This window comes from Pteropus medius, unplaced genomic scaffold (genome assembly GCF_902729225.1).
Source record: "Pteropus medius unplaced genomic scaffold, Ma_sr-lr_union100, whole genome shotgun sequence".
Classification (NCBI taxonomy): Eukaryota; Metazoa; Chordata; class Mammalia; order Chiroptera; family Pteropodidae; genus Pteropus; species Pteropus medius.
The window spans coordinates 8081222-8107771 of record NW_024342471.1 but is presented as its reverse complement, the minus strand read 5'-3'; the positions used below and the strand labels follow the sequence as shown (position 1 = coordinate 8107771).

General features: G+C 36.8%; 2 protein-coding genes and 3 pseudogenes across 3 annotated transcripts in view; 3 read left to right on the top strand and 2 right to left on the bottom strand.

Annotated features, from left to right (window-relative positions):
• The window catches only part of ITCH (itchy E3 ubiquitin protein ligase), a 145485-nt gene that overhangs the window by 77455 nt on the left and 41480 nt on the right, over nt 1-26550 (bottom strand). For both annotated transcript variants that reach the window (XM_039864107.1, XM_039864106.1), the window contains exon 2: nt 24339-24422. The gene's annotated coding sequence lies outside the window, so the exon portion shown is untranslated. The remainder of the gene's footprint in view (nt 1-24338; nt 24423-26550) is intronic.
• On the top strand, nt 534-6100 carry LOC120603373 (arginase-2, mitochondrial-like; annotated as a pseudogene).
• LOC120604145 (uncharacterized) lies at nt 12874-12989 on the bottom strand (annotated as a pseudogene).
• On the top strand, nt 15686-15804 carry LOC120603998 (uncharacterized; annotated as a pseudogene).
• Nucleotides 22189-22711, top strand: LOC120603568 (60S ribosomal protein L18a-like). Its single transcript, XM_039864114.1, is given in 1 exon segment — nt 22189-22711. A coding segment is annotated over 1 exon segment (522 nt). The 3' UTR covers nt 22711.

Here is a 26550-nt window from a genome sequence, read left to right as displayed (position 1 = left end):
CCATAGAGAAATGCTAGCTAGCTGAAAAATGTCACCTGGACTTAACAGCGTTTTGCAGGATATAATTAAAATTATCAAGAAGAATTGCAAAATCTAAATAGATCTATCGGCAGTATGGAAATTGAAACAATCATCAAAAACCTACCAAAAAGTAAAAGTCCAGCACAAGATGGCTTCACCAGTGAATTCTACCTAACATTCGAGAAAGATTTAATACCTATTCTCCTCAAACTCTTCCAAAAAATCTAAGAGGAGGCAATACTTCCTAACTCATTTTATGAGGCTATTTTACCTTGACACCAAAACCTGGTAAAGATAACACACAAAAAAATTATCAACCACATTAAAGTACATGCCTAGAACTCAAGTCTGTTCGCACACCTCTGTGAGGAGATGGACACAGAGCACACAGGTCTTCTCTCATACACAGAACTGAGATGGCTTTCTAAAGGAAGATCACTAGCCAGAGTTACGAGAGCCAGAGATTTCTTTTAGAAAAAGTCACCACTGGCAGCATATTTCAGTGACACAGAATGGTCGCAAAACTTGCTTACTTGTGTGACACATTTAACTTGGTTAACGAACTCAACCTGTCACTTCAGGGGAGAATGACAACTGTGTTCAAGTCGGCAGATATAGTGGCTGTATTCAAAGCCACTATATAGAGGCGACGAGTTAATACTGGGATTTTTGACAAATTTCAAACATTAGCTGAGATTTTGAAAGAGACTGAGCCAGGGCGTTCTTTCTTCCAGTTGGTGCATGATCACCTATCTCAGCTTTCAAGAGACCCCAACCACAAAAGACCCCAACCACAAAAGACCCCTAAACTGGAAAGGAATGGATCTACGATCCATTTGTAATAAGCCAGCTGAATCAACTTTGTCCGTGCTAGATAATGATCAACTGCTTGAGAATGCAAATGACAGTGGCCTTAAAAGTATATTCGAGACGTCAAATCTCCCTACGTTCTGGATCAAAGTCAAGGCAGAATATCTTAAGACTGCCACAAAAGCACAGAAAAGCCTTTTTCCATTTCCAACATCCTATCTTTATGAAGCAAGATTTAAGCAACATACTTTGGCTCTCACTGTCTCTCATCACCCCCAGAAAGGACCAACAAGCTTAGGGCTCCCACTGATTCTGCACTACGGTGAATTGTATAATTATTTTAATGTAATAAGAATAGAAATAAGTGCACAATAAATGTAATGTGCTTGAATCATTCCCAAACCATCCCCACCATCCCCTCCACCTGTCTGTGTAAAAACTGTCTTCCATGAAACCAGTCCTTGGTATCAAAAAGGTTGGGGACCACTGCAATAGCACATTAAAAGGATTAATACACCATGACCACATAGAATTACTCAATGAGATACAAGGATGGTGTGACCTCAGAACCAGCTCAAACTGATCCTATCTCTTGTTTCTAACAAGCTACTGAGTTGCTTTTCAGAGACAAGAGACCAAAACTGCATCTCATGCAGCTGAAGTATGGGCAGAGAACTCTGACCTCCAGCTGAACTCAAAACAAAATCTCACCCCCACCCCCCCCAAACCCTTACCTCCTACCATGAACCAAAGGACCAGGACATGACCAGAACCTGAACACTGGTACCCTTTCAGAAGTAAAGGGTCTATTGTCCAGAAAGATACAGTGCTGAAACCCTTTACCACATCTTACCATAAGTGGCCAGTTCCAAAGCTCTCCAATCAAAACCTGCCCCACTGTAAAAGTGGAAATTCTCCAGTTTCAGGGAAGTGGTATCTCCAGGCACTAGCCACTAGGGAGAGCATAACTCAGTTACAGGGAGGTGATATCTCCGGGCGCCAGCCCCAGGGAGAAGCGCAACATTCCAAGGTAAAGATGATAAAACTGTCTATTAGGCCCTGTTTGCTAAGAGTTCCCCCGAATACATTTATCTGTGTACAAAAAGTTGACTAACTTCTGCTTCTTGTAATCTGTTCATTCAAAGATGTAGTAAAAAAATCTTATAAGCGGTCTGCTTGGGAAGCTCAGGGCTGATCTCCTCTAACCCTGCGTGGTAGAGAGTCAGTCGCCAGCCGGCTAATAAAGGATCATAATTAATCTCAATTGGCTCCGTGGGTCTCAGAATCATTCGCGCCATAACACCACCAGTGCTTCCACATACCAGCCTGTTCCTAAACCTTTAAAACTTGCCCCAAACCCTGGATTGGGGAAACAGATTTGAGCCTTGCTTCCTGTCTCCATGCAGGTCGACTTAGCAGTAAAACATTTTTCTTTTCTCAAAAGTTGGTGCCACACTATTGGCTTCTATGTACATCAAGCAGCAGGCCCTTGCTCAGTAACAATAGGTCAACATATGAAAATCAGTGTGTCATGCCATATTAAAAAGACTAAAAATAAAAATCACATGATCATCAAAATTGATGTAGAAAAAGCATTTGACAAAATTCAAGTCTTTCATGATAAAAACTGTCAAACTAGGAAGAGGACATTACTTCAACAAAATAAAGGCTATATGTGAAAAGGCCACAGCTAACATCACATTCAACGGCGAAAAATTGAAAGCTTTTCTTCTAATACCAGGAACATGACAGAATGCCCACTCTCGCCACTTCTACTCAACATTGTACTAGAAGTCCCAGCCAGAGCAATCAGGCAAGAAAAAATATAAAAGGCATCTAAATCAGTAAAGAAAAGCAAAATTATCTCTGTTCCAGATGACACAATCGTACAGATAGAAAACTCTAAAGACTCTATACAAAAACTGTTAATATCTAATAAAAAATTCAGCAAACCTGCAAGACACAAAAATCAACATACAAAAATCAGTTGCATTTCTATACATTAACAATTAACTATCTGAAAAAGAAATTAAGAAAATAACTCCATTACTAGACTTATCCAGATGAGCACTAATATATTGTATGTCAACAGTAACAACAACAAAAAAAAATCAAAGATCCTTAATCACAAAAGAAAATATATACAGTTAACTGATGTTGAACAAGGAGTACGCAATGAGGAAAGAATAGTCTCTTCAACAGATGGTGTTGGGAAAACCAAGTATCTGCATGAAAAAGAATGAAATTGGCCCCTGATCCTACACCATAAACAAAAATCATCTCAAAAGGGATTAAATAAAGACTTAAATGTAAGACATGAAACTATAAGACTACTACAAGAAAATATAAAAGAAAGCTTCATGACACTGGTCTTAACAATGATTTCTTGGCTATTATACCAAAAACACAAGCAACAAGAGCAAATGTAGACAACAAGGACTACATCAAACTAAAAAGCTTCTGCTCTGTAAAGGAAACTATAGAGTGAAAAGGCAATTTATAGAAAGGGAGAACATATTTGCAAACCAGATAGCTGATAGTTAATACCCAAAAATACATGAGGAACTCTTACAAATCAACAGCTAAATAGATAGATAGATAGATAGATAGATAGATAGATAGATAGATAGATAAATAAATAAATAAATAGCTTAATTAAAAGACGGGCAAAGAACCTAAACAGACGTTTCTCCAAAGACGACACACATATGACCAACAAGTATGTGAAAAGATGCTTGACAACACAATCAGGAAAATGCAAATAAAACTCACAATGAGATATTACCTCACACCTGTTAGGATGGCCACTATGCCCCTCCCCCAAAATAACAAGTGTTGGAAAGAATGCAAAGAAATTAGAACTCTTATACACAGTGGTTGTATCTCTTATATTGAATATAGATGCAAAAATCATCACCAAAATAATACCAGATTGAATCTAGTTACAACCCATGAGCAAATGGATTTTATACCAAGAATGCAAAGACAGATGAATATCCAAAAATCAATTAATGTAATAAATCACATCACTAGAACATAGAACAAAAACCACATGATCATCTCAATAGACAAAGAAAAAGCATGTGACAAAACTCAACACCCTTTAATGATAAAAACACTCAAGAAACTAGAGTAGAAAACTTCCTCAACCGGATAAAGGTCATTTATAAAAACTCTACAACTAACATCCTACTTATTGGTAAAACACTGAATGCTTTCCCCCTAAGATCAAGAACTGTCTTGCCAGATCTCATCACTTTTATTCAACATTGTAGTGGAAGTTCTAACCAGGGTAATCAGGCAAGAAAATAAAATACAAGGCATACAGATTGAAGAGAAAGAAGTACAACTATCTCTATTTGAAGATGACATGATCTTATGTACAGAAAATCCTAAAGAATCTAAGTAAAAACTAAAACAAGTTTAGCGAGTTGCAGGATATAATATATAAAAGCCATTGTATGTATGGTAGCAATGAAAAATCTGAAGATAAAATTAAGAAAAAAATCTGTTTACATGGCATGAAAATGAAGAAAATATTCAGGAAGAAATTCGACAAAAAAAGCACAAAACTAAAAATTATAGACAACCTAGATAAATGGAAAGACATTCAATGTTCACAGATCAGGTTTAACATTGCTAAAATGGCAACAGTCCCCCAAATGATCTACAGATTAAACACAATCACGATCAAAATCCCAGCTGCCTTTTTTTGCAGAAATTCACAAACTGACCCTAAAATTCACATGGAAATGCAAAGGACCAGGAATAGACAAAACAATCTTGAAAAAGAAAAATAAAGTTGGAGGACTCACATTTACCAATTTCAAAACTTAATATAAAGCTACAATAATCAAGATAGTGTGGTACTGGCATAAGCATAGATATATGAATTAATGCAACAGAAATTAGTCCAGAAATAAATCCAAATGTCTATAGCCAACTGATTTTTGACAAAGCGCTAAGACAATTAAACTTTTCAACAAATGGTAACAGAAGAGCTAAATATTCACATGCAAAAGAGTGAATCTGGATCCCTACCTCACAACCATGGACAAAAATTAACTCACAGTAGATCGTAAACCTAAATATAAGAGGTAAAACTATAGAACTTTTAGAAGAAATTAAGTATAATTCTGTGACCCTGCATTAGACAATGATTTCTTAGATATAACACCAAAAGCAGAAGCAAAAGAAAAAAATAAATTGAATGTAAATCAAAATTTAAAACTTTTGTGCTTCAAAAGCACCATCAAGAAAGTGAGAAATCAGATGGCTTGACGAAAACGTTCTCCAGTTTGGGCTGCTGCCTAATAGACTTTGAAGAATACTGTTTCACTCCAGTCCACAAAGATGATCTCTACAACAACCTGATAGTGAATCCTTGCTCAGTGGGCCATGTCAACTAGGAACTAGGTGAGGTAGTTAATAGAGCCGTGTCAGGTGGCTACAGCTATGTCAGTAGGAGGAGACCACAGCCTGGCAATTGGTACCATTAGTGGACATGCCCGGCATTGCCCAGACCTTTGTGTGATCTGGGTTGATGCCCATGCTGACATCAATACACACCTCACAACTTCATCTGGAAATCTCCATGGACAGCCAGTTTCATTTCTCCTCAGGTAACTACAGGACAAGGTAGCACAGCTCCCAGGATTTTCCTGGATCACATCTTGTATCTCTTCCCCAAGTATCGTGCATATTGGCCTAAGAGATGTGGACCCTCCTGAACATTTTATTTTAAAGAATTATGATATCCAGTATTTTTCCATGAGACAGAGATCGACTTGGTATCCAGAAGGTCATGGAACAGACATTTGATCTGCTGATTTGCAAAAGACAAAGGCCAATCCATCTGAGTTTTGATATTGATGCATTTGACCCTACGCTGGGTCAGCCACAGGAACGCCTGACCTATCGAGACGGCATGTATATTACTAAGGAAATACACAATAAATGATTGCTGTCACCACTGGATCTTGTTGAAGTCAATTCTCAGTTGGCTGCTTCAGAGGAAGAAACCAAGGCTACAGCAGGCCTAGCAGTGGATGTGATTGCTTTACGTTTTAGTCACAAAAGGGAGGGATGGCATAATGTCTATGACCAGCTTCCTACTCTCAGTTCACCAGATGAATCAGAAAATGAAGAATGTGTGAGAATTTATGAAATATTGTGTGCTGACACATCTTCATCACAATGGGCATTCCAGAGTTGTGAGATGTTTGAGGGGACAGATAGTACACGGTCATCTGAGTTGATATTGCCTTAATGAAAACATTTGTACATTCTCACAATTGTAAAGTTTCCTTTCCCACTTCATTTTGGTGACCAGTAATATTACTGCAAATGTATTTGGTTTTTTGTAGTTCACAGGGTATTAATATGTTGAAGTACCATGTAAATTTAAAGAAGTCATAAACAGCATTTATTACCTCGGTTAAAAAAAAAAAAGTGAGAAATCAACCCACAAAATGGGAGAAAATTTTTATAAATCATGTCTGATAAAAGTATCTAGAATATATAAAGAACTCTTATAACTCAAAACAAAAATACAAATGATTGAAAAATTGGCAAAAGACCTGAATAGACATTTCTCCAAAGAAGATACACAAATGACCAATAAGCACATGAAAAGATGTTCAACATTTTTAGCCATCAGGGGCAAGCAAATCAAAACCACAATGAGATATCACTTCACACATAGCAGGATGGCTATAATCAAAATGACAGATAATAAGTGCTGAAAAGGATATAGAGAAATTAGAACCTTCATACAATGCTGGTGGACATGTAAAAAGTTAATTAAACACTGAATTAACATATGATCCAACAATTCTACTTTTAGGCATATACCCAAAATATGAAAACATATATCCACACAAAAACTTGAACATAAATGTTCACAGCAGCATTACTCCTAATAGCCATAAAACAGAAACAACCCAAATGTCCAATGAATGACTTGTGGTATATTCATAAAATGGAATATTATTCAGCAGTAAGAAGAAATGCTATATAATGAATAAACCTTGAAAATATGCTAAGTGAAAGAAGTCAGTCACAAAGGAACATATACTGTATGACTCCATTTATGTGAAATGTCTAGACTAATCGAAAAAGACAGAAAGTAGATTACTGGTTGCTAGGGCTGAGTGGATGGGGAGCTGGGGGTGACAGCACCCAGTTTGTTTGTTTGTTTGTTTGATTCTTTTGGGGGTAATGATGTTTTATATTGATTGTAGGGATGTATATACAACACTGAATACACTAAAAGCCACTGAATTGTACATTTTAAATGGGGTATATTGTATGATATATGAACTATATCTCAATAAAGCTATTTAAAACAAAAAAAAAAGTTAGGGAAAGATTTTGTTTTTCTAGACTAAAGTATTTTCTTATCAATGGACTCTCACTAGAATTTCTAAAGGATTTACTTCGGAAATAAGGAAAATGATCCTCAAAAGAAGTTCTGCAACTCAAGATACAAAAGTGAGTAAGAAAATGGTAAACATTAGGTAAATCCAAAATATAAAACAACGTCTAATTTGGGGGATTTAAAATATACAGCTAAAATGCTGAACAAGAGCATTAAAGTCAGGAAGGCAGGTAACTGGAATTAATTGTTCCAAGATCCTTGCATTGTTCAGGACAAGACAAAGATAATACTGAATAACTTTTGTGAATTAATATGCAAGCTAAAATTTCAAAGAAGTAAAAAAGTAAAAATCGAGTGCACAAATTCCAAACCACTATAGAAAAAAAAGGAAAGAAAAAGATGAGAGGGAAAAATGTATGAATCCAAAAATAAACAAAAAAATGAAACATGTGGGAAAGGAACTTTAACAAAAAGATGGTAGATTACACATGCACATCTGAATCCCCTTACTAATTCTCTGTAAACTCTGACAAAGGAATTTTAGAAATTAAAAAAGTAATAATAATAAAGGTAAGGAAAAAGAGAAGTAGAGGCGACAAGCAAGTAACTTCAGTAAGATACAAAGCAGGTGGACAGATGCTGACAGCACACTTAAAAAAGCTGACTCCTATACTGGGGTAACAGGGAAAAGTCAAGATGGTTTCCACTGCAGCATCCTCAAGAGGAGGCACTAGGTAATTCTGGAAGTAGAAGTAAAGTTGACACATAAGCAGAATTGGTTGAAAGGTGCTTACAAAGCATTTTGATCCTTAAATCCCCCTACTTCAGATCAGAAGGCGAAGGTTTTCTTGGGTTTTGTTTGTTTGTTTGTTTGTTTTTAGCTCTAACGGGTAAAATAGAACATCTCTAGAATGGGAGATGCCAGGCATAGTTTGAAGGTTGGAAAACAGTATCAAAAACAAGAGAACTAAAGGAACATATATGAACCAAATGACAAAACTCCCCATCTTCTTTTTCCACTTGGCTCGCAGCCCCACTGCAGCCAAGACTTAACCAAAAAGCCAGGAGATAGAACGATTCTTCTTATGAAGTCCCCCAAATAGTCCACCAGATAACCCCCATAGTGAGATTCTCAGTTTACATGCCCTGTCCTCCCTACATGCACAATCAATGCTCCCAGTATGATTTTTAGTCTCCCATCCTTAAAAAAAAACAAAGAAAACTTTTAAAAATTATATTTATCCTTGGAGAGATAAAGATAACTACTATGTACATGAAACAAAATGTCATTAAAAATAACACAGGGAAAAGAAGGAACATAAAAACTCTTCCCAACAGTAACAGCCTATACTATGGAGACAGGCTACACCGATTTGGTCATCTCTTGAATAATCTGAAAATACAAGCTCCATACACAGATTTCAGTTTGTCAGAGCACTAGAAAAGGGATCATCTGATACCTGCTGCTGCCAGGCTAACAAAATAATTTGGCTGCCAGAGCTATGATGTAATTTTAAATAACTTACAACGTTAAACTACTCTTTGGTCCTTGTGAGGACTGGGTAGCATGTCATGTTTTCCCTATGAGACCTGACTGCACAGTTGAGTTTTACGTTATTTTCATAAATGTCTTAATATGTAAATCTCCATTACCTAAGAAACCCTGCAATTTGAGAAAGGCTAATATAATTTCCAAATACATTATGGGTAGATTCTGAATGACCGATTTGGTCAGTCACCTAATTAACAATGACAATTACAATATTAAGTACTATTACATTCACTTTAGTTATTAGATCACAGAATGCCTTCATTCTTAAATAGGGGTCTGCAAAGTTTCTGTAAAGGGCCAAAAAGTAAATATTTATACCGTGTGGGCCATATGCTCTGTCACAACTACTCAACTGCCATTGTAGTATGATGGCAGCCATAGACAACACATTAAATGAATGAATGGAACTGTGTTCCAATAAAACTTTCTTTACAAAAAACAGGCAGAGAGCCAGATTCCTCCCATGGGCCAGTTTATCAACCCCTGCTTCTCAAGCATCAAAATGAAAAAACTAGGTACTATTTGAGGACACCCTATACACATCACCATCACAGCTAAAAACTCGGAAACTCCTCAAGACATTAGAATAAAACAGTTGGATACTGTAATTAAATTTTTTATACCTTCTTTATCTTCATTACTACTCTTTTCATTTGGCTCTCCCTGTACTATCATACTAATTTCAACATTTCTCCTTGTCTTACCCCAATCTATCTACAAAGTGTTGTAAAAATAATATTTCAGGTGAATTCCCTACACTTCTGATGACATCCATAATAATGGCTTGCCTATTGTCTTATCTCACCTGCCACTCTCCTATACATACCCCATGCTCCAACCACACAGAATTATTCATTGTACCCCAACATGCAATCTGTTTAATACATCTGTGATTTACTTTATTCCAATCCTTCTGTTCAAAATTTGCTCCACTTCTTCCCTAAATTCCCATTCACCTGGTCTTCTCTTATCTTTCAACATTCTGCTCAAACATCTCTTCTGATAGCCTTCTCTAAACTCTAATGCAAAAATAATGAACTTCTGATCAACTCTATAGCATATATTCTAGGAGATATTATAACATGGTAATTAAGTGTGTAGGTTTTGGAGTCAGACAGATCCAGATACACATCTCAGCACTGTCACTGTGTAAACTTGAGCAAATTACTGAATCTCTGAGCTATACTTTCGTCATTTAACAGGGATAATTTTAGTTTTGTTTTAAAGACTGAGATAATACCTACAAAGTGCTATAAACAGTTTTAAATCTAGTAAGTGTTCGACAGTTGTTTCTTACCTGTTTGCAAATCTGCTTCCTCTTTCAAATTGGTTTTTCTACAGTTTATTTTTTTTTATTTGTTGGGGTGACACTGATTAATAAAATTACATAGGTTTCAAGTGTACATCTGTATATTGCACTATGTGTTCACCACCAAAAGTCAAATCTCCTTCCATTACCATATATTTGACTTCCTTTACCCTCATCTACGAAACTTTTCTTGAGGTCAAGGGCAATTCATGTTTATACACTGCTAGAGCCTAACACAGTGTCTGAAACATAATAATAGTAAGGCCTCAAATACCTGTCAAATCAATAAATAAACATAAAAAGTTATGCTACTCAAGGTAAATTTTTCTCTAACACCTCAGAAGAACCTGAATTTAGGATACCTTTCTTACTGAGACATTAAAAAGCTTAAAAATATCTATTACAATCCTAAGCACTCACCACTGTTCATCATTTCTCCAAATAAATGGGAAAACTAGTAACCTATGCAAAAGAGCATCTACTTGTGAATAAGTGAAGTTACAAAAGATTTTTTTTTATGTGACAACATAAAAGCAACCACTGAATACACACTACACAGTTTCCCATCATAATGGTAAATGTCATAGATTTACAAATTTCAAATGTGAGCGAAAGCCATAATATAATCAGAATTGCAGGAAACTGACACCTTCCTCTCTATATGTACAAGTATTATGAGTACGGAATAGTAACTTATTTTGACTTTGTGGAGCAGGGGAATTCAGACAAGATGCCATAGAAGAGAAGCACTGTAGGCGAAAAAGATAATAGGATGAGAATAGGGGATTTGTTCAAGTTTGGTCAACAAACTGGGTACAAAGGGAAAAATAATACAGTAGAAAAAGAATTGACCAAAAAAATCGATGAACTGGGTACCAAGACCCAGATCTGCTGTTATAAATATTAGAAAGAAACAAAATTTGTAATTCATAGGCAATATGACTGTCTTCCTTAGAAAATCCAAGAGACGCTACATAATGCAATTAATAGTTGACCAATATCACGGACAACGTGAAAAGTAGAAAGGTATTTAAGTGAAAAAAACAAATGAAAATAATTTATCTCAAAAGCCAACAATTTTGAGGTAACTATACAACCTTGTAAACATAAAACATATTCATAACAGGGAAACGTGAAGAGAAAACAAGCCAACCAACTAACCAGGGATGGCACCCTTGGAATTCAGATGAAAAGAGGAATAATATATAAAAAGATTTGAACTCTTGGCCAGTTAAAAGTCTAGAAGCTATGGTAGCCAGCCTCCAAGATGGCCCCCAATAATTCTCTTCTCCTGATATTCATAGACTTATGCAATTCCCCTCCCACATTGAAACAATGTTGGTCAACATTGACCTGTATGACCACCAGAATATAAAATGACAGTGTACTATGTCCAAAGCTAGGTTATGAAAGGAATTACAATTTTTTCCTTGATCCCTGGAATTGCTTGTTCTGGGGAAAGCCAGCCACTCCACTATGAGGACACTCAAGCAGTCCGATGGAGAGGGCCAGGTGAAAGGGAACTGAAGCCTCCCATCGACAGCCAGCACCAACTTGCTAGCCATGAATGAGGCATCTTGGAAGGAGATCCTCCAGTCCCAGTAAAGACTACAGATGAATGCAGCCTTGCCTGACATCTTACTATAATCTAAAGAGAAAACCGACTCCAGAGCTGCTCAGCCAAGCTACTCCCAAATTTCTGACCCACAGAAACTGCAGGAGATAATAAATAATTGTTATTTTTAAGTCACTAAGTTTTGAGATAATTTATTACACAACAACAGAAAAACAGAAGCCAAGGTATAATTTTGGCTAAGTACTAGGGTAAAGTAATATCTCTGCTCTAAATTACATGAACAAGAAAACTCATAAAAGAGCATTAACCCACCATGCTTCGGATCTATCCTAAAGTTTTTAGAATTCACATACAAGGTTGTGTACATTTACTTTACATTCAGTAATAATTTAAGCATCATGTGGCTTTTAACATTTTTTTTTCAATTACAGTTAGCATACAATAATGTATTAGTTTCAGGTATACAACATAGTGATCAGACAGCTATACAATTTACAAAGTGTTCATCACAAATAAATCTAGCACCCAAGTGACAGCATTCAGTTACTATATTGTAAACTATATTCCTTATACTATACTTTACATCTCTATGACGATTTTGTAACTACTAATTTGTACTTCTTATTCCCGTCCCCTTTTTCACCCACCCCAAATCCCCTCCCATCTAGCAACCATCAGAATGTTCTCTGTATCTGTGAGTTTGTTTTATTTTGTCCTTTATATTCCACATGTAAGTGAAATCATACGGCATTTGTCTTTGTCTGACTTACTCCATTCAGCACAATATCCTATAGGTCCATCTATGTTTTTGCAGATGTAAGATTTCATTTTCTGTGACTGAGTATTCCATTCTGTGTGTGTGTGTGTGTGTGTGTGTGTGTGTGTGTGTGTGTATTCATTCTACCTCTTCTTTATCCATTCATCCACTGATGAACTTCCAGGTTACATCCATATCTTGGTTACTGTAAATAATGCTACAATGAACATATGGACTCATATATCCCTTCAAAATAGTGTTTTGGTTTTCTTTGGATAAATACCCAAAAGCAGGATTACTGGGTCCTTGTCTCTTGTTATAGCCTTTGTTTTAAAGTCTGTTTTGTCTGGTATAAGTACTGCTACCACAGCTTTTTCCTTCCTTCCTTCCTTCCTTCCCTCCTTCCCTCCTTCCTTCCTTCCTTCCTTCCTTCCTCCCTTCCTTCCTTCCTTATTTATTTGTTTGTTTATGCCTACAGCACCTGGTCTTCCTAGGTGGTCTCCCATCCAAGTACTAACCAGGCCCGATCCTGCTTAGCTTCCAAGATCAGACATTGGGCTTGTTCAGGGTGGCATGGCCATAGACCATGGACCGTGGCTCCACTGGGGCACGAACCCAGGACCTTATGCATATAAAGCAGACATGCTAACTGCTACACTATGGAACCATCGCCCTTTTTTTTTTTTTTTTCTATTTTCATGAAATATCTTTTTCCAACCCTTTACTTTCTTTCCATCTGAAGTGAGTCTCTTGTAGACGGCACATGTAACGGTCTTGTTTTTGTATTCAACCACCCTGTCTTTCGATTGGGGCATTTAATCCATTCACATTTAAAATAATTGTTGATATTGATATGTAGTTATTGCCATTTTATTATACATATTTTTAAATTTTTTTTCATCTTCTTCTTAAACAAGTTCCTTTAACATTTCTTTTAATATTGGTTTGGTAGTGATAAACTCCTTTGGCTTTTTCTTATCTGGGAAGTTCCTCAACTGTCCTCCAATTCTAAATGATAGTTTTGCTAGGTAGAGTAATCTTGGTTGTAGGCCCTTGCTATTCATTACTTTGAATATTTCATGCCAGTTCCTCTGGTCTGCAAAGTTTCTGCTGAGAAATCACCTGAGAGCCTTATGGGGGGGCTCCCTTGTAAGTAACTAACTGCTTTCTTCTTGCTGCTTTTAAGATTCTCTCTTTATCTTTATTCTTTGGCATTTTAATTATGATATGTCTTGGTGTGGGCCTCTTCGGGTTCAAATTTTTTGGGACTCTCTGTGCTTCCTGGGCTTGTATGTCTATTTCCTTCGCTGATCAGAAAAGTTTTCCATCATTACTTCTTCAAATAGGTTTTCAACAACTTGCTCTCTCTTCTCCTGGTACCCTTATGATGCTGATGTTGGTATGCTGGATATTGTCCCAAAGGTCCCTTAAACTATCCTCATTTTCTTTTATTCTTTTTTCTTGTTGCTGTTCTGATTGGGTATTTTCTGATACCTTATCTTCTAAATCATTTATCTGATCCTCTGCTTCATCTAGTCTACTACTGACTCCCTCTAATGTAGTCTTCATTTTAGCTATTGTATTCTTCATTTCTGACTGGTTCTTTTTTGTTTTCTATCTCCATTTTTATATTTTCTATCTCTTTGTTAAAATTCTCACTGAGTTCATCTACTCTTCCCCTAAATTCATAGAGACATACACAGAGTAATGATGATGTGAAAACATAGTGGGAGAAGATCGTGTACAGATGGAGGCAGAGACTGAAGAGATGTGTATACAAGCCAAGGAATGCCAAGGATTGCAGGCAACCATCAGAAGCTAGTATAGAGTCATGGAACAGATTTTCCTCTGAGAGGTTCCAACCCTGCTGACACCTTATTTTGGCCATTAAGACTCCTAGACTGTGAGAAATAAAGTTTTTCTGTTGTTTTAAACTACCTAGTTTGTGGTAATTTGTTACAGCAGTCCCAGGAAACTAATACACCCTATGTAAGACATTCTGAAATAGGCAAAACTACTGGGAAGAAAACACATAAGTGCTTCCAAGAAGATGGAATTAGAGCAAGATGACTACAAGGAGCACAAGTAAAGACTGCAAGTATTGGTCAAAATTCAACGACTCGTGTACCTGAAAAGGATGAATTCTATGAAGTTATATCTCAATAAACTTGCAAAAAATAAAACATCTTCCCAATGTGAATGACCAAAAAAAAAAAAAAAAAATGCTGTTAATGTGATTTCTACAATAAAAAGAAAAATGGCTTACATCTCCTATTTTGGGGAGTTGGCTCCAGGACCCATTCTTCCTTCCTAGCACCTCCTTCTAAATCTATTACCTCACGGCTAGTTTAACCTAGCTTTCCTAATTTCTCGTTCATGTTATAATCAATCTATCCTTCTTTTGCCTCCTCTACCTTCCTCCTCTCAATTTTTAAAGCCGAATTCAACTTTACCTCCATCCTCAGCTTTAAAATTCATAAGAAACAGAGGTGAAGATGAAAGTCTCTGCATGAATTTCCTATGGAAAATAATTGACTTTTAAAATGACTTTTTAAAAAGCTTTCACAGTCAAGCACAGTGGTGTACAGTTTATATCTTCACTTAGTAAACTTGAACCAATAAAGGTATCAATTTGAATCTAAGATCTAATAGAATATTAAAATAACCTGTTACCTATTAGCCCATCAGTTACAAAGGAAATAGGATCAGTTCTTAACACTTTTATATCATTTATTTTGAGTAATGTTTACTATCACACTAGAAAAATGTGATAGAATGTCTAATGCAGAAAAAAGGTGCTAAAACATTACCAGAGGTAAAAACTAACCTTAACACCTTCCTGAAAGGCAGTAGAAAGAAAAATGTGAAAAAAGACACATTTCACAAGATTATTTCAGTAACAACTTGTGCCAGACGCAACCAACAGGCAAACTACATTTCTAGCCTTATTTTAAAATATGTACTCTATCTGTAGGTAAATTATCAAATAGGATATTATGACATTTGCTTGGTTTATTTTCAGAAATAACATATCTAACAATCAGTTATTTTTATAGGCCACATCTGTTTTGACCTAGAAAAACTTTCAGTAGTTTAATATTGGGCTATATTTTCTTAAGGGTCACCAAAAAGACATTACAGAAAACATACAAAACCAGTAAGGAGAAAAACTGCTTACTGAAGCAGAAAGTAGAGTTTAAAGGGCTCAAATACACAGTGTTATTCAAAGTAAAACCTAATGAAGTCAAACCCTCCAACAGCCTTATTAAAATACAGAAGCAGTCTATGGCCATGCTACCCTGAACAAGCCCGATCCCGTCTGATCTCAGAAGCTAAGCAGAGTTGGGCCTGGTTAGTACTTGGATGGGAGATCACCTAGGAAGACCAGGTGCTGTAGGCATGTAAAAAATATACAAACAAACAAATAAGGGATTGTAAACTGACAAGGTCCTTGCAATCCGTGAGGTTAACCAAGGGTTGCCTCACCTAAAAAAAAATAAAAATAAAAATAAAATAAAATACAGAAGCATAAATGGCAACTACAAACAGAGTCATCTCCCTTGGGTAGGGCCACTCAGCCATGTTTCCAAATCACCACTCAAGTGAAAGAGCTATGTATCAAAGGATTAGTTTTGAAAAATCTGTCTTCATTCACCAGCCACTACTGTGAAGAATGAACTCCAGCCTTAATCCAGTTGGAAGCAGAACCAGAGTTGCTGATGATTCCTGTGTATGCAATCCTTTTGGGTTGATAATTAGATCCTGCTCTGCAGGGCCATAATAACAGAGAATAACTAGAAGGAACAATGTTTAGATATGATTCTCCGCTAATAATAACAAAGGAGCTGACCTTGATTTATGGAGTTGCTGAAGGTACTGTCAGAGGAGATAAGAGTTCTTCTGGATTGGGGTAAAAGGTAAATACTCATTTCCATAACCTAATTTCTCAATGAAAGAAGATAGAAGAACTCAAACCCACTCATGATGGGGAAAAGCTGCTTTCCTATTTACTGGGGAAATTTACGTTAACAGGGAGGTAAAATGTGGACCACTATCTCCCCGACAACAGTGAGATCTTGGCTCTGAACAACATGTAAAGATCTCAGTTCACTGCAAGCTCATTTCCTATTTTCCAACCAAATGTATCAGTGTGGATTCTAAAGCCTCTACATAAAATGACAATTATTTTATTCAATGAGGCAAACAGGAAGGTACAACTTTCAAGGTTCAACAGTATGAAAACAAAGTTTAAGGAAATTGGCACCAGAATCAAACTTTTAGCATTCATTTGCTGGTTTGAACTCTGTACCCAGTATTCTAGAAGTCAATTTTTTCCCTGTTCTCCAAACAGCTTTCTGACAAACATTTTAATCTTAGCTACTATTACAAGTTGTTTCCTGGCTTTGACTACTTACTGCTGGAGTTTAAAGGAATTAACATGCCATAAATAAATATAACTACTGTGCTACGAGAAATATTTATCTTTTGCAAACAATGCTTGTGTGAAATTATACAACCTAATTATATATAAAGTTGAATTTCCTGGCTCCCAACACACTCGTTTCTGATCATCTCTCAATACCCATGAATTCTTCTCAAAATACAAGACCCCGATGGCCACCATCCCCACCCTTCAAGCTATCATTCCTAAACATTTAAGAATTATCAAGTAAACTGATGTCAATAATGAATGACTGAGTAATGTACACTTAAGAAACAAATTAATGCATTTGTATTAAAAGAAGTAAAAAAGCACCATTACTCAGACTGTATTAAAAACCCAGAAAAAAATTCAGAGAACCATTTACACCAAGAATCCTAAATACTGGGGAAGGGAGAGGCGGGACAAATTACCACTTACCCATTAGGAAACAAATAGGATTATGAAAGCGAAGCCAATTGTACACTCCAAACAAATTTGGGTCTGCAGATATTCCCCTTACTACTGTACTCCAAAACTACCCCCTCTACTTTGACTGAATCTGAAAAAGAACTGAATAAAATTATTATTCCAAAGAAGGCAAAATACCACACACATCTTTTTTGTTCTCACAGGGTAACAAACTGAAATCCAGGAAAGTTAAATGGATTGCTCAAATAGGCAAATAATTCTTACATATGCCACCAATGTACCATCCATAAGAGAAAAAATTGAGAAATTAAGCTTCATCAAAATTAGAAACTTCTGCTCCTCAAAAGACATTATTAAGAAAATGAAGAATAACAAAAGGCTAGAAAAACACATTCATAAGATGCATATCTGACAGGATTTATAGCTAGAATTTTTACAAAAGAATTCTTACAAGTCAGTAAGACAAATTACACAATCAAAATGGACTGTCCAAGGTCACAACAGAAGATCTGGCCCAAAACTGAGCTCTCTCAGTGCTAATTTCATGATTTTAAAACCATGGTTCCATAAAGGAGCCAAAAAAGATAAAAGGGAAACAAAAAACATTTATGTCATTGCTATACTTGAACTTATTCATTTTGGTCCTTTTAGAAATTATTAAAACATATATTGAATTTAGGCTCACTCCCAAACCTCTCTTGATGAAAACAAAAGCAAAAATAACAAATACTGCAGTCTCAGAATTTCACTGAAATGACTGAAACAGATTTTTTTTTTCCTTCAGAATTAGAAAAAGGTAATTCTGTTTGTATACCTCAGGCTGACCGTACTTTCTTAGGTAAACAGCTAGTCTTCTAACAGAAGAATAAAATTTCTTTTAATAAGATACTATATTTTCCTTATGTAAAATAAAATTTAAGTGACAAAGGGACTTCCTTGCCTAAAAGCTTAATCTTTTATAAACGTTTACCCCACCAAGTAAATGGTTAAGAGAATAGTGAAATCCAAAACTAGAGAAAATTTTAATGAAGGTTCTGCCCTAACCAACCTTCACCTTTAACCTCTAACCATCAAACATTTACTGAGGGACCGTTTTGGAGAAAATGGTTCTTTCTAGTAGCTCTGTCAACAATAGGAAATGGGGAGGAGTAGCAGTAGACCCAGATGCAGAAAAGACATGGGCAGCAAGCAGCCTGGAAAATTATTAAGACGCCCAAAAAACCCCCAACAACTCAATTAAAAAATGGGCAAAGGACTTGAATAGAAATTTCTCCAAAGATATACAAATGGCAAATAAAAATAAGATACTGAATATTACTAGTTATTAGAAAAATGCAAAGCAAAACCACAATGAGATAGCGCTTCACTCATAAGGATGACTACTATTAACAAAACAGAGAACCGTAAATGTTGACATGGGTATGGAAAATGAAACTTTTGTGCACTGTTAATGGGAATGCAAAATGGTATAGCTGCTACGGAAAACAGTAATGTGGTTCCTCAAAAAATTAAACATAAAATTACAACATGATCTAGCAACTATCTAAGAAGACTGAAAGAAAGGACATGAACAGATATTTGTATACCCACATTCATAGCATCATTATTCACAAAATAGCCAAGAGGTAGAAATAACCCAAGTGTCCATCAATGGATGAATGGGTAAACAAAATGTGATATACGCATAAAACAGGATATTATTCAGCCTTAAAAAGAAAAGAAATTCTGTTACATGCTACAACATGAACCTTGAAGACATTATTTATGTTAAGTGAAATAAGCCAGACACAAAGGACAAATATTGTATGATTTCACTTATGTGAAGTACCTAGAATAGTGGAATTCTAGAGACCAAAAGTAGCTTAGTGGTTACCAGAGGCTAGGGGAGGAGGAATGTAAGTTATTGTTTAATGAGAACAAAGTTTCAGTTTGGAATGGTGAAAAAGTTCTGGAGATGCATGACTACACGATAATGTGAATGTACTTAATGTCACTGAACCAAACACTTAAAACTGGTTAAAACAGTAAATTTTATGTACATATTATTTTACCACAATAAGAAACAAAAAAATAATCAGGACAGATAAGTTCATCATTTTTTTTCCTACAAATGAAAACATCAATACATATAGTTTTAAAAAACAGGGCAGATTGAACATAGATGCTCCACCTCCATTCCATCCTGAAACCCCAGCAAAATGAAATAAAGGAATAAAAAAGTATAAACTCTCAAGGACAAAAACAAAGGGAGAAGAGATGAAAGCAACATCTGGACAATGAAAAGCAGTAGTTACAGTCTGCGCATTTCAATATACACAGAATACAGTTTTTAATTCACCTATAGCAAATATCTTTCCTCCAAAAAATTCAAGAACAGCAAAAGATAATTTGAGATTTCTCTTTGACTACTAACATTCTACAGAAGCAAATGTAGCTAATCCCTCTCCCATGTTCTCTCCTTCCCACTTCCAAAGCAGATCTATAATTGAATGAACCAACTGAAAATCCCTTTTAATTTTCAGAACAAATGAACTACAAAAACTAGGTCAGATCATGCTTCAAAAGTTAAAAAAAAAAATCCCTTCTCCATTAAATGAGATTTAGATTTAACTCAATTTGACCCTATTGCAGGATCTCTATGACGGCAACTTTGTGTACTTTTCAGAGGCCCAGTTCAGTACTCTTATCCATCAATGAGGGAAATGGTGCTATAGCTCAAATATTCTTACTATTCAGGCTATACCTAACACGCTTTTCAGCTTACTTACTACTTATGACAACTACATTTCACAATTTTAGCCAAAAATAAAGAATAACTTCCCTGTGTACAGCTAGAAAATTTTCATGAAAAAGTGTCAACAGAACAAAAAGCCTGGTGAAAATAATCCTAAAAAATCATATTCTTTGATCCTTTCTTTTCTTTCTATTCTACTTGTGCAAACTGGGTAATTAAGATTATGTGACCCATCATTAAGGAGTGTGCTGGGACTAAGAGAGTAATGAAGCAAAACTCACAACATGAAAAAACAGGGATAGCCTGTACACACAGTATCATCCTCACATACTCCAGTTTTTACCAAAAAATGAATAGCTTTCAAAATTGATCCTCTTTATCTACTACAGATTCCCACTGTTACACGGTGACCCACATACAAGTTTTTGTCTCCTATACAAGCTTTTGTCCCTTCCTTTCCATTCCCGTTAGCACCTCCCTAGCCTGGTCTCCCTGCCTCCAGACCCCACCAACCCTAGTAAATACTGTAGACTTCAATGTTATCAAATACATCTTCACAAAATATCATTTCATTCAATTAGCCAATAGGACTTAAAATTAAGCCGGTCTCTTAATTTTTGCAAACTTTCTCCTATTACTGGGCCCACAAAAAACCCCTTCAGACTAATCTAAAACTCCAACTAATCTAATTCACAGCACTTCTACCACCTCAAATCCATTCCTGCCTCCACACTCTTGCTCATTCTGAATCCGTCTTAAATAACTTCCCTTCTCCTTTCTGCCTTAATAATTATTCTGCATACCCCTCATTCAGCCCCAGTGTGTTAGGTATAGACTGAGGTATTGCTTGAACTGTTTTAAATCTTTATGTGGGTAAAGACTTTCTTCCCAAAGGGCAGTGAACATGGGTTATGCTGCAAAAAGTCAAGCCCCAGATCAGAGGTTGCAAAGCGGTAACCCACAAGACAAATTCTGCCCACAGTGGTGATTTGTTTGACCCACAGTATTTATATTATGAATTCATAAGTCGCCAATGTTTAAAAATAAAGATTTCTCACAAAATCTGGATTTCTAGCTTCTCTTTAGAAAAGTTAAGATGTTCAGACCACATTCAGTCTACACTCCCCACTAAGATCAATAGTGAACCAATATCCAAAATATATAAAGAACTCCTACAACTCAATAACAATAATAAAACAAACAATTCAATCAAAAAATGGGCAGAGGAGCTGAAGAGACATTTCTCCCAAGAAGACATACAAATGGCCAACAATCATATGAAAAGATGCTCATCATCACTAGCTATTAGGGAAATGCAAATCAAAACCACAATGAGATATCACCTTACACTGTTAGAATAGCTGTTATCAACAGGACAAGTAATAACTAATGTTGGAGAGGATGCAGGAAAGAAAGGAACACTCATATACTGCTGGTGGGACCGTAAATTGGTACAGCCATTATGGAAAACAGTATGGAGGTTCCTTAAAAGACTAAGAATCGATCTACCATATGATGCAGTAATCCCTCTTCTGGGTATTTACCCTAAAGATATCTGAAAAGATATTTGCACACTGACGTTCATAACAGCATTATTCACAGTGGCCAGGACATGGAAGCAACCAAAGTGTCTATGATAAATGATTGGCTAAAGAAGCTGTGGTACATATATACAATGGAATATTACTCAGCCATAAGAAGAGATGAAATACTGCTATTTGCGACACATGGACCTCGAGATAATTGTGCTAAGCGAAATAAGCCATACAGAAAAAGCTGAAAACCACATATCACTTATATGTGGGATATAAACCTAAATGCAACAAACAAACAAGACAGAGACTCATGAACATGGACAACAGACCAGAGGGTGGGGGGGAGGAGGAAGAAGGGAGGTAGATGGGGTAAAAGGGGTCAAATATGTGGTGACATTAAAGAATTTTTTTAAAAATGCTTGTTTAATATAACAAACTTAACATTTCTATATGTAGGTTTCCTACAAGTCTCCCTATTATGTTTAAATGGCTTCTCATTTATAAAGCACTGGATGTAATATTATATTATATTTCTGAGACCAGTCCTACATTGTTATATTAACAAAGCCTTGAAAAATTAGTGAGCCAGCACATGAAGCACAAAGTATAATCAAAGAGGGAGCTAGGCCTTTTGTGGGTGGTGGCGACTGTGGCAAGAGGGCTATGAAGGCCTCGGGCATGCTGCGAGAATACAAAGTGGTGGGGCACTGCCTGCCCACTCCCAAGCACCGTACACCACCCCTCTACCGTATGGACATCTTTGCACCTAACCATATTGTCACCAAGTCTCGCTTCTGGTACTTTGTGTCTCAGCTGAAGATGAAGTCTTCAGGGGAAACTGTCTACTGTGGGGAGGTGTTCCAGAAATCTCCTCTGTGGATGAAGAACTTTGGCATCTGGCTGTCCTACGACTCTCGAAGCAGCACCCACATATACCGGGAACACCGTGACCTGACCACAGCAGGCGCCATCACCCAGTGCTAATGAGACATGGAAACCCGGCACCATGCCCATGCCCACTCAATCCAGATCATGAAGGTGGAGGAAACTGCAGCCAGCAAATGCCGCCGACTGTCAGTCAAGCAGTTCCACAACTCCAAGATCAAGTTCCTGCTGCCCCACCGGGTCCTTCCTCGCCAGCGTGAGCCACACTTCACCACCAAGAGGCCTAACACCTTCTTTTAGATGCAAGGCCTCCCTGTTCCCTGGTCTGCCCAAATAAACTCCTTGGGAAAATTTTTTAAAAATAAAAAAAAGAAGGAGCTAGAAGAAACCTGAAAGATCATGTTCAATACCTTCAATAGACAAGCGAGGAAACGGAGGCCCACAGAGATTTAAGTGGACTGCCTAAGATCACAGAATTTAAGTAACAAGCATGTTAGCCTAGTTTTCTTCCCACCAATAACTACTTTGTGAGCTCAGGATGAAATGGATACTTTTAAAAAATATTTTAAAGGTACTTAGTATGAAGAATGATCTTTCCTAGAACATTACTTTTTGTGAGGTATTAATTACACTATCATTAAAGAAATGAAAGCTACCTTGTTCCTTCACTGTAGATAACACCATCTCCTTTTGCCCTTTTTTTTGCTCTACATATTTTTCATTTTCATGTCTTTCCTTTTATTATTTTCTGAGAGAGAATTCTTCCTTTTACCATTTCTCGTTTATCTGCTTTTCCTCTTACCTATTTCCTTTCCTAGTATCTCTCACAAAGCACCCCACTATCTCCTTCCTCCCTCTCCATAATTATAAAAAAAGAATGGATTAAACACACATTTGATTTTAGCATTAGCCTGGGACACCATAATAAGCAAATCATAGCTTTGGCCCCTAAGCATTTATTGGGCAATTAGTTAACAAAAAATAAACACAAAGGATAACAATAAATGAGTGAATAATAAACGTGAATGTTTACAGTGGAGACAAGAATCTATAGATGAGACATTTATGGGAAGGTAAGTGGTAATGACAACAAATAGTCTCAAGGCTAAGGTTACGCAAACGAAAGGGACCACTCTTCCTATTGATCTTTCTTATCTACCAATTCATCTGCTCTACTTCATTCACTCCTTATTCTCTTCCTGCTTCACTTTTTCTATGCTCTACTTTTCTTTTCTCATTCAGTGGTCTTCGCTTTCTCTCTCCTGATCTTTTAAAGTCAATCTGTCCTGTCTTCATGTTCTCCTTTTCAATATTATTGCCAACTTCTCCCAGCTTGTAGATCTACATAATGTCTTAAGTTTTAAACTCAAGTTTTCCAAAAGATTTAATATGCACTATTTTAATTTGATCCTCAAAAGAATGCCAGGGAGGCGAGTAGGGAGCAATATATCTATTTTACAGGTGTATAAAATGAATCCCAGCAATATTAAATAATTTGCCAACTATCACACAGTTTGTCGGTGGCAAAATCAAATCAGAACCCAGATCTTTTCTTTCCAAGTCCTCCATTCTTTTTCCACTGCACCATGCACTTTTTTACCACAGACATGCACGAGCCTAGACAAGTATACACATATAAATGTTTATAAAACAGCACAAATGGGAAAAGTGTGTGTATACCTAAGAGAACTAGAAAAACAGAAGTCAGGGAATCCAAATTAAGAGCACGGTGCAGCTCACAAGCTAATCATTATAGAAGAGGCTGTAGGTTTCAGAACTAGGTGGAAACTGCCTATTTTTCGACCAACTGATGTAGCTAACATCAACAGTGCTCTCTCCCCATACCTCCCCACGGCAGTTTTATGACAAAGGCTCACCCCCTGCACCATTCCTGTGCCCCAATCTCTCTCACAGGCATACCATCATACCTGAAGTTTTCACTGTTCGAGTCACGAGTCACTTCTTCGGGTTAAGGCGTTGTCTCCAGAAGGCCACTGTTAAATGCATGTTACCTGAGAGGAAAAGGAAAGTCCATTAACACATTATTTCTATGGTTAAACACGCCAAATTAGAGATGACCTTGGGAATCTGACAGCACGACGGCTTTTAAAAAGTTTCATGGACAGATAATTTTTGTTGGGGCAGGCAGGATAAGGTGAGTCAGGGGAAATGACTCTTACACAGTATGGGGTGATGCCCACCTGGGAATGATGGCTACATCACAAAATGATGACGGCCATATAAACACATACTCTACTTACTAGGGTCACCATAAGGACAGTCCCTGTAATTTGCAGGTTCCTAAAGATAGGAAAAGAAAACACTCCAAAAATCTGAGTATAGCCAGTTTTGAAAAGAAGCAAAACTGCTGAGCTGGCAGCAGTTTTCCAAAGATAGTGCACTGCTAGAATGAAGAACAACAGAAGCAGGAACAGTTTCTGGTTAACTACGTACTTCTAGTTGTAAGGCTAGTTTTCATCCCAACGTTTTTAGCTGAGGGCCAACCTCCCAACCAGAGAATGCTGCGATTCAATTCTGCAGCCCCGCCTTTGCTAATTTATATTGACTCGAAGCCAGTATCATTTACAGCCATAAAAATCAACATGCCTTTACTGAGTGCTTATTATGAGTCCAGAATTTGGCTAGGTGCTATAAATACCGAAAGAAAAAAAATAAACTTACTATACTTTTGCCTTAACTCATACAAAGGAAACCAATCCCCAAAACCCAAAATTGAGAGAGGGATAAGGAACAAAAAAGGAAGTTAAAAAAAAAATCAAAAACAAGTGACTATTTCCTATCAGTCCTAACACAAACTTCTTAAGCCAGAATGAATACAAAACTCACTTCTAGGCCAAAGTTCCTTGTTAAACTCTTGCCTAAACAGTCAAGAGGCACAAACTAGAAAAATCTTTTTTTTCTTTTGGTCTAATACCAAAAGCTTTTTAGGTAACACACATTCATCTTGGTACACTGGAGAATAACAAGCTAAGAGTTGTTACAAAACTTGGTTCTAGTTCTAGCTCTGATTCTTAACTAGTTTTGATAAATTATTTAACCTGCTTTGGACTTAAAAAAAAAAAAGGAATCAAAACTAAATGACTAGTCTAAGAACAGCATATACCTGGCATATTCACCACCCATTACATAACTGTGTCCACAGGAGTCATCACTAATCAATCATAACTCACTTTCCCAGAGAACCCATATGACCAAACTCCATCTCAAATGCAGTGCTTCTGGAAGCTACCTCAAAGCAGAGTTGACACATTAACCAAAATATATTTGCCACTGTGTACTAGATAATCTCTGCAATTTCTTCCAACTCTAAATTTCTAATACCAAGCTTCTGATGAAGAAAATCACTTCCAACAAGCTTAGATTAATAATGTTGACAGTCGTAAATTTCAATCTAATCTTTAAGTTCTCCAAATTGCACCCACTCTGGTTCTAATTTTTCAAAGATGCTAATGAACAATACACTGATACCATTAACACATATAACGACAGCAATATTCAGATCTGCTAATGGGTTCTTTTTACAGAAAAGGAGCCCTTTACCCAAACTGGTGCTAAAAAAATCCTCATCCAACCAAATGGCAATATTGTACTAGTTAAGAACTAACCCCAATCCCTTGATCATCTCCACAACCACTCTATAAGCCTTTTCACCTCTCACCTAGACCTCTGCAATAGCCACTCTTCCATCCTTTCACTCTTATCATCAGAGCAATCTTTCTAAAACACACACGTATTCGCAGCACTTCCGTTTAAAATTTTGTATTTAATGCTAAGACCATAAAACTCAAGTTTTTTTAGCATTATACTTAGAACTTTTCATACAGTTGCCTCCTTTTGCCTTTCTGGCCTCCGTCTCATAGTGCTCTCCTTCCCCTTCCCACTCTGCTTCCTGAACCCTTTCCCCTCCACAATCTTAAGCATTTACACACAACATTAAGGTGCTTCTTCTGCCTACCCTGTTCTTCTCTTTCCCCATCCCTATCACACTTCTACTCATCACCTAAGACCTAACTTAGGTCCAGGGTCAGGTCCTGCCTCCTTCTCTGGCCAACAGGACTCCGCCTTCCCCCACCCCGCCCTCCAAAGAACTGAGCTGTCCTTGGTATGTCCACAGTATTG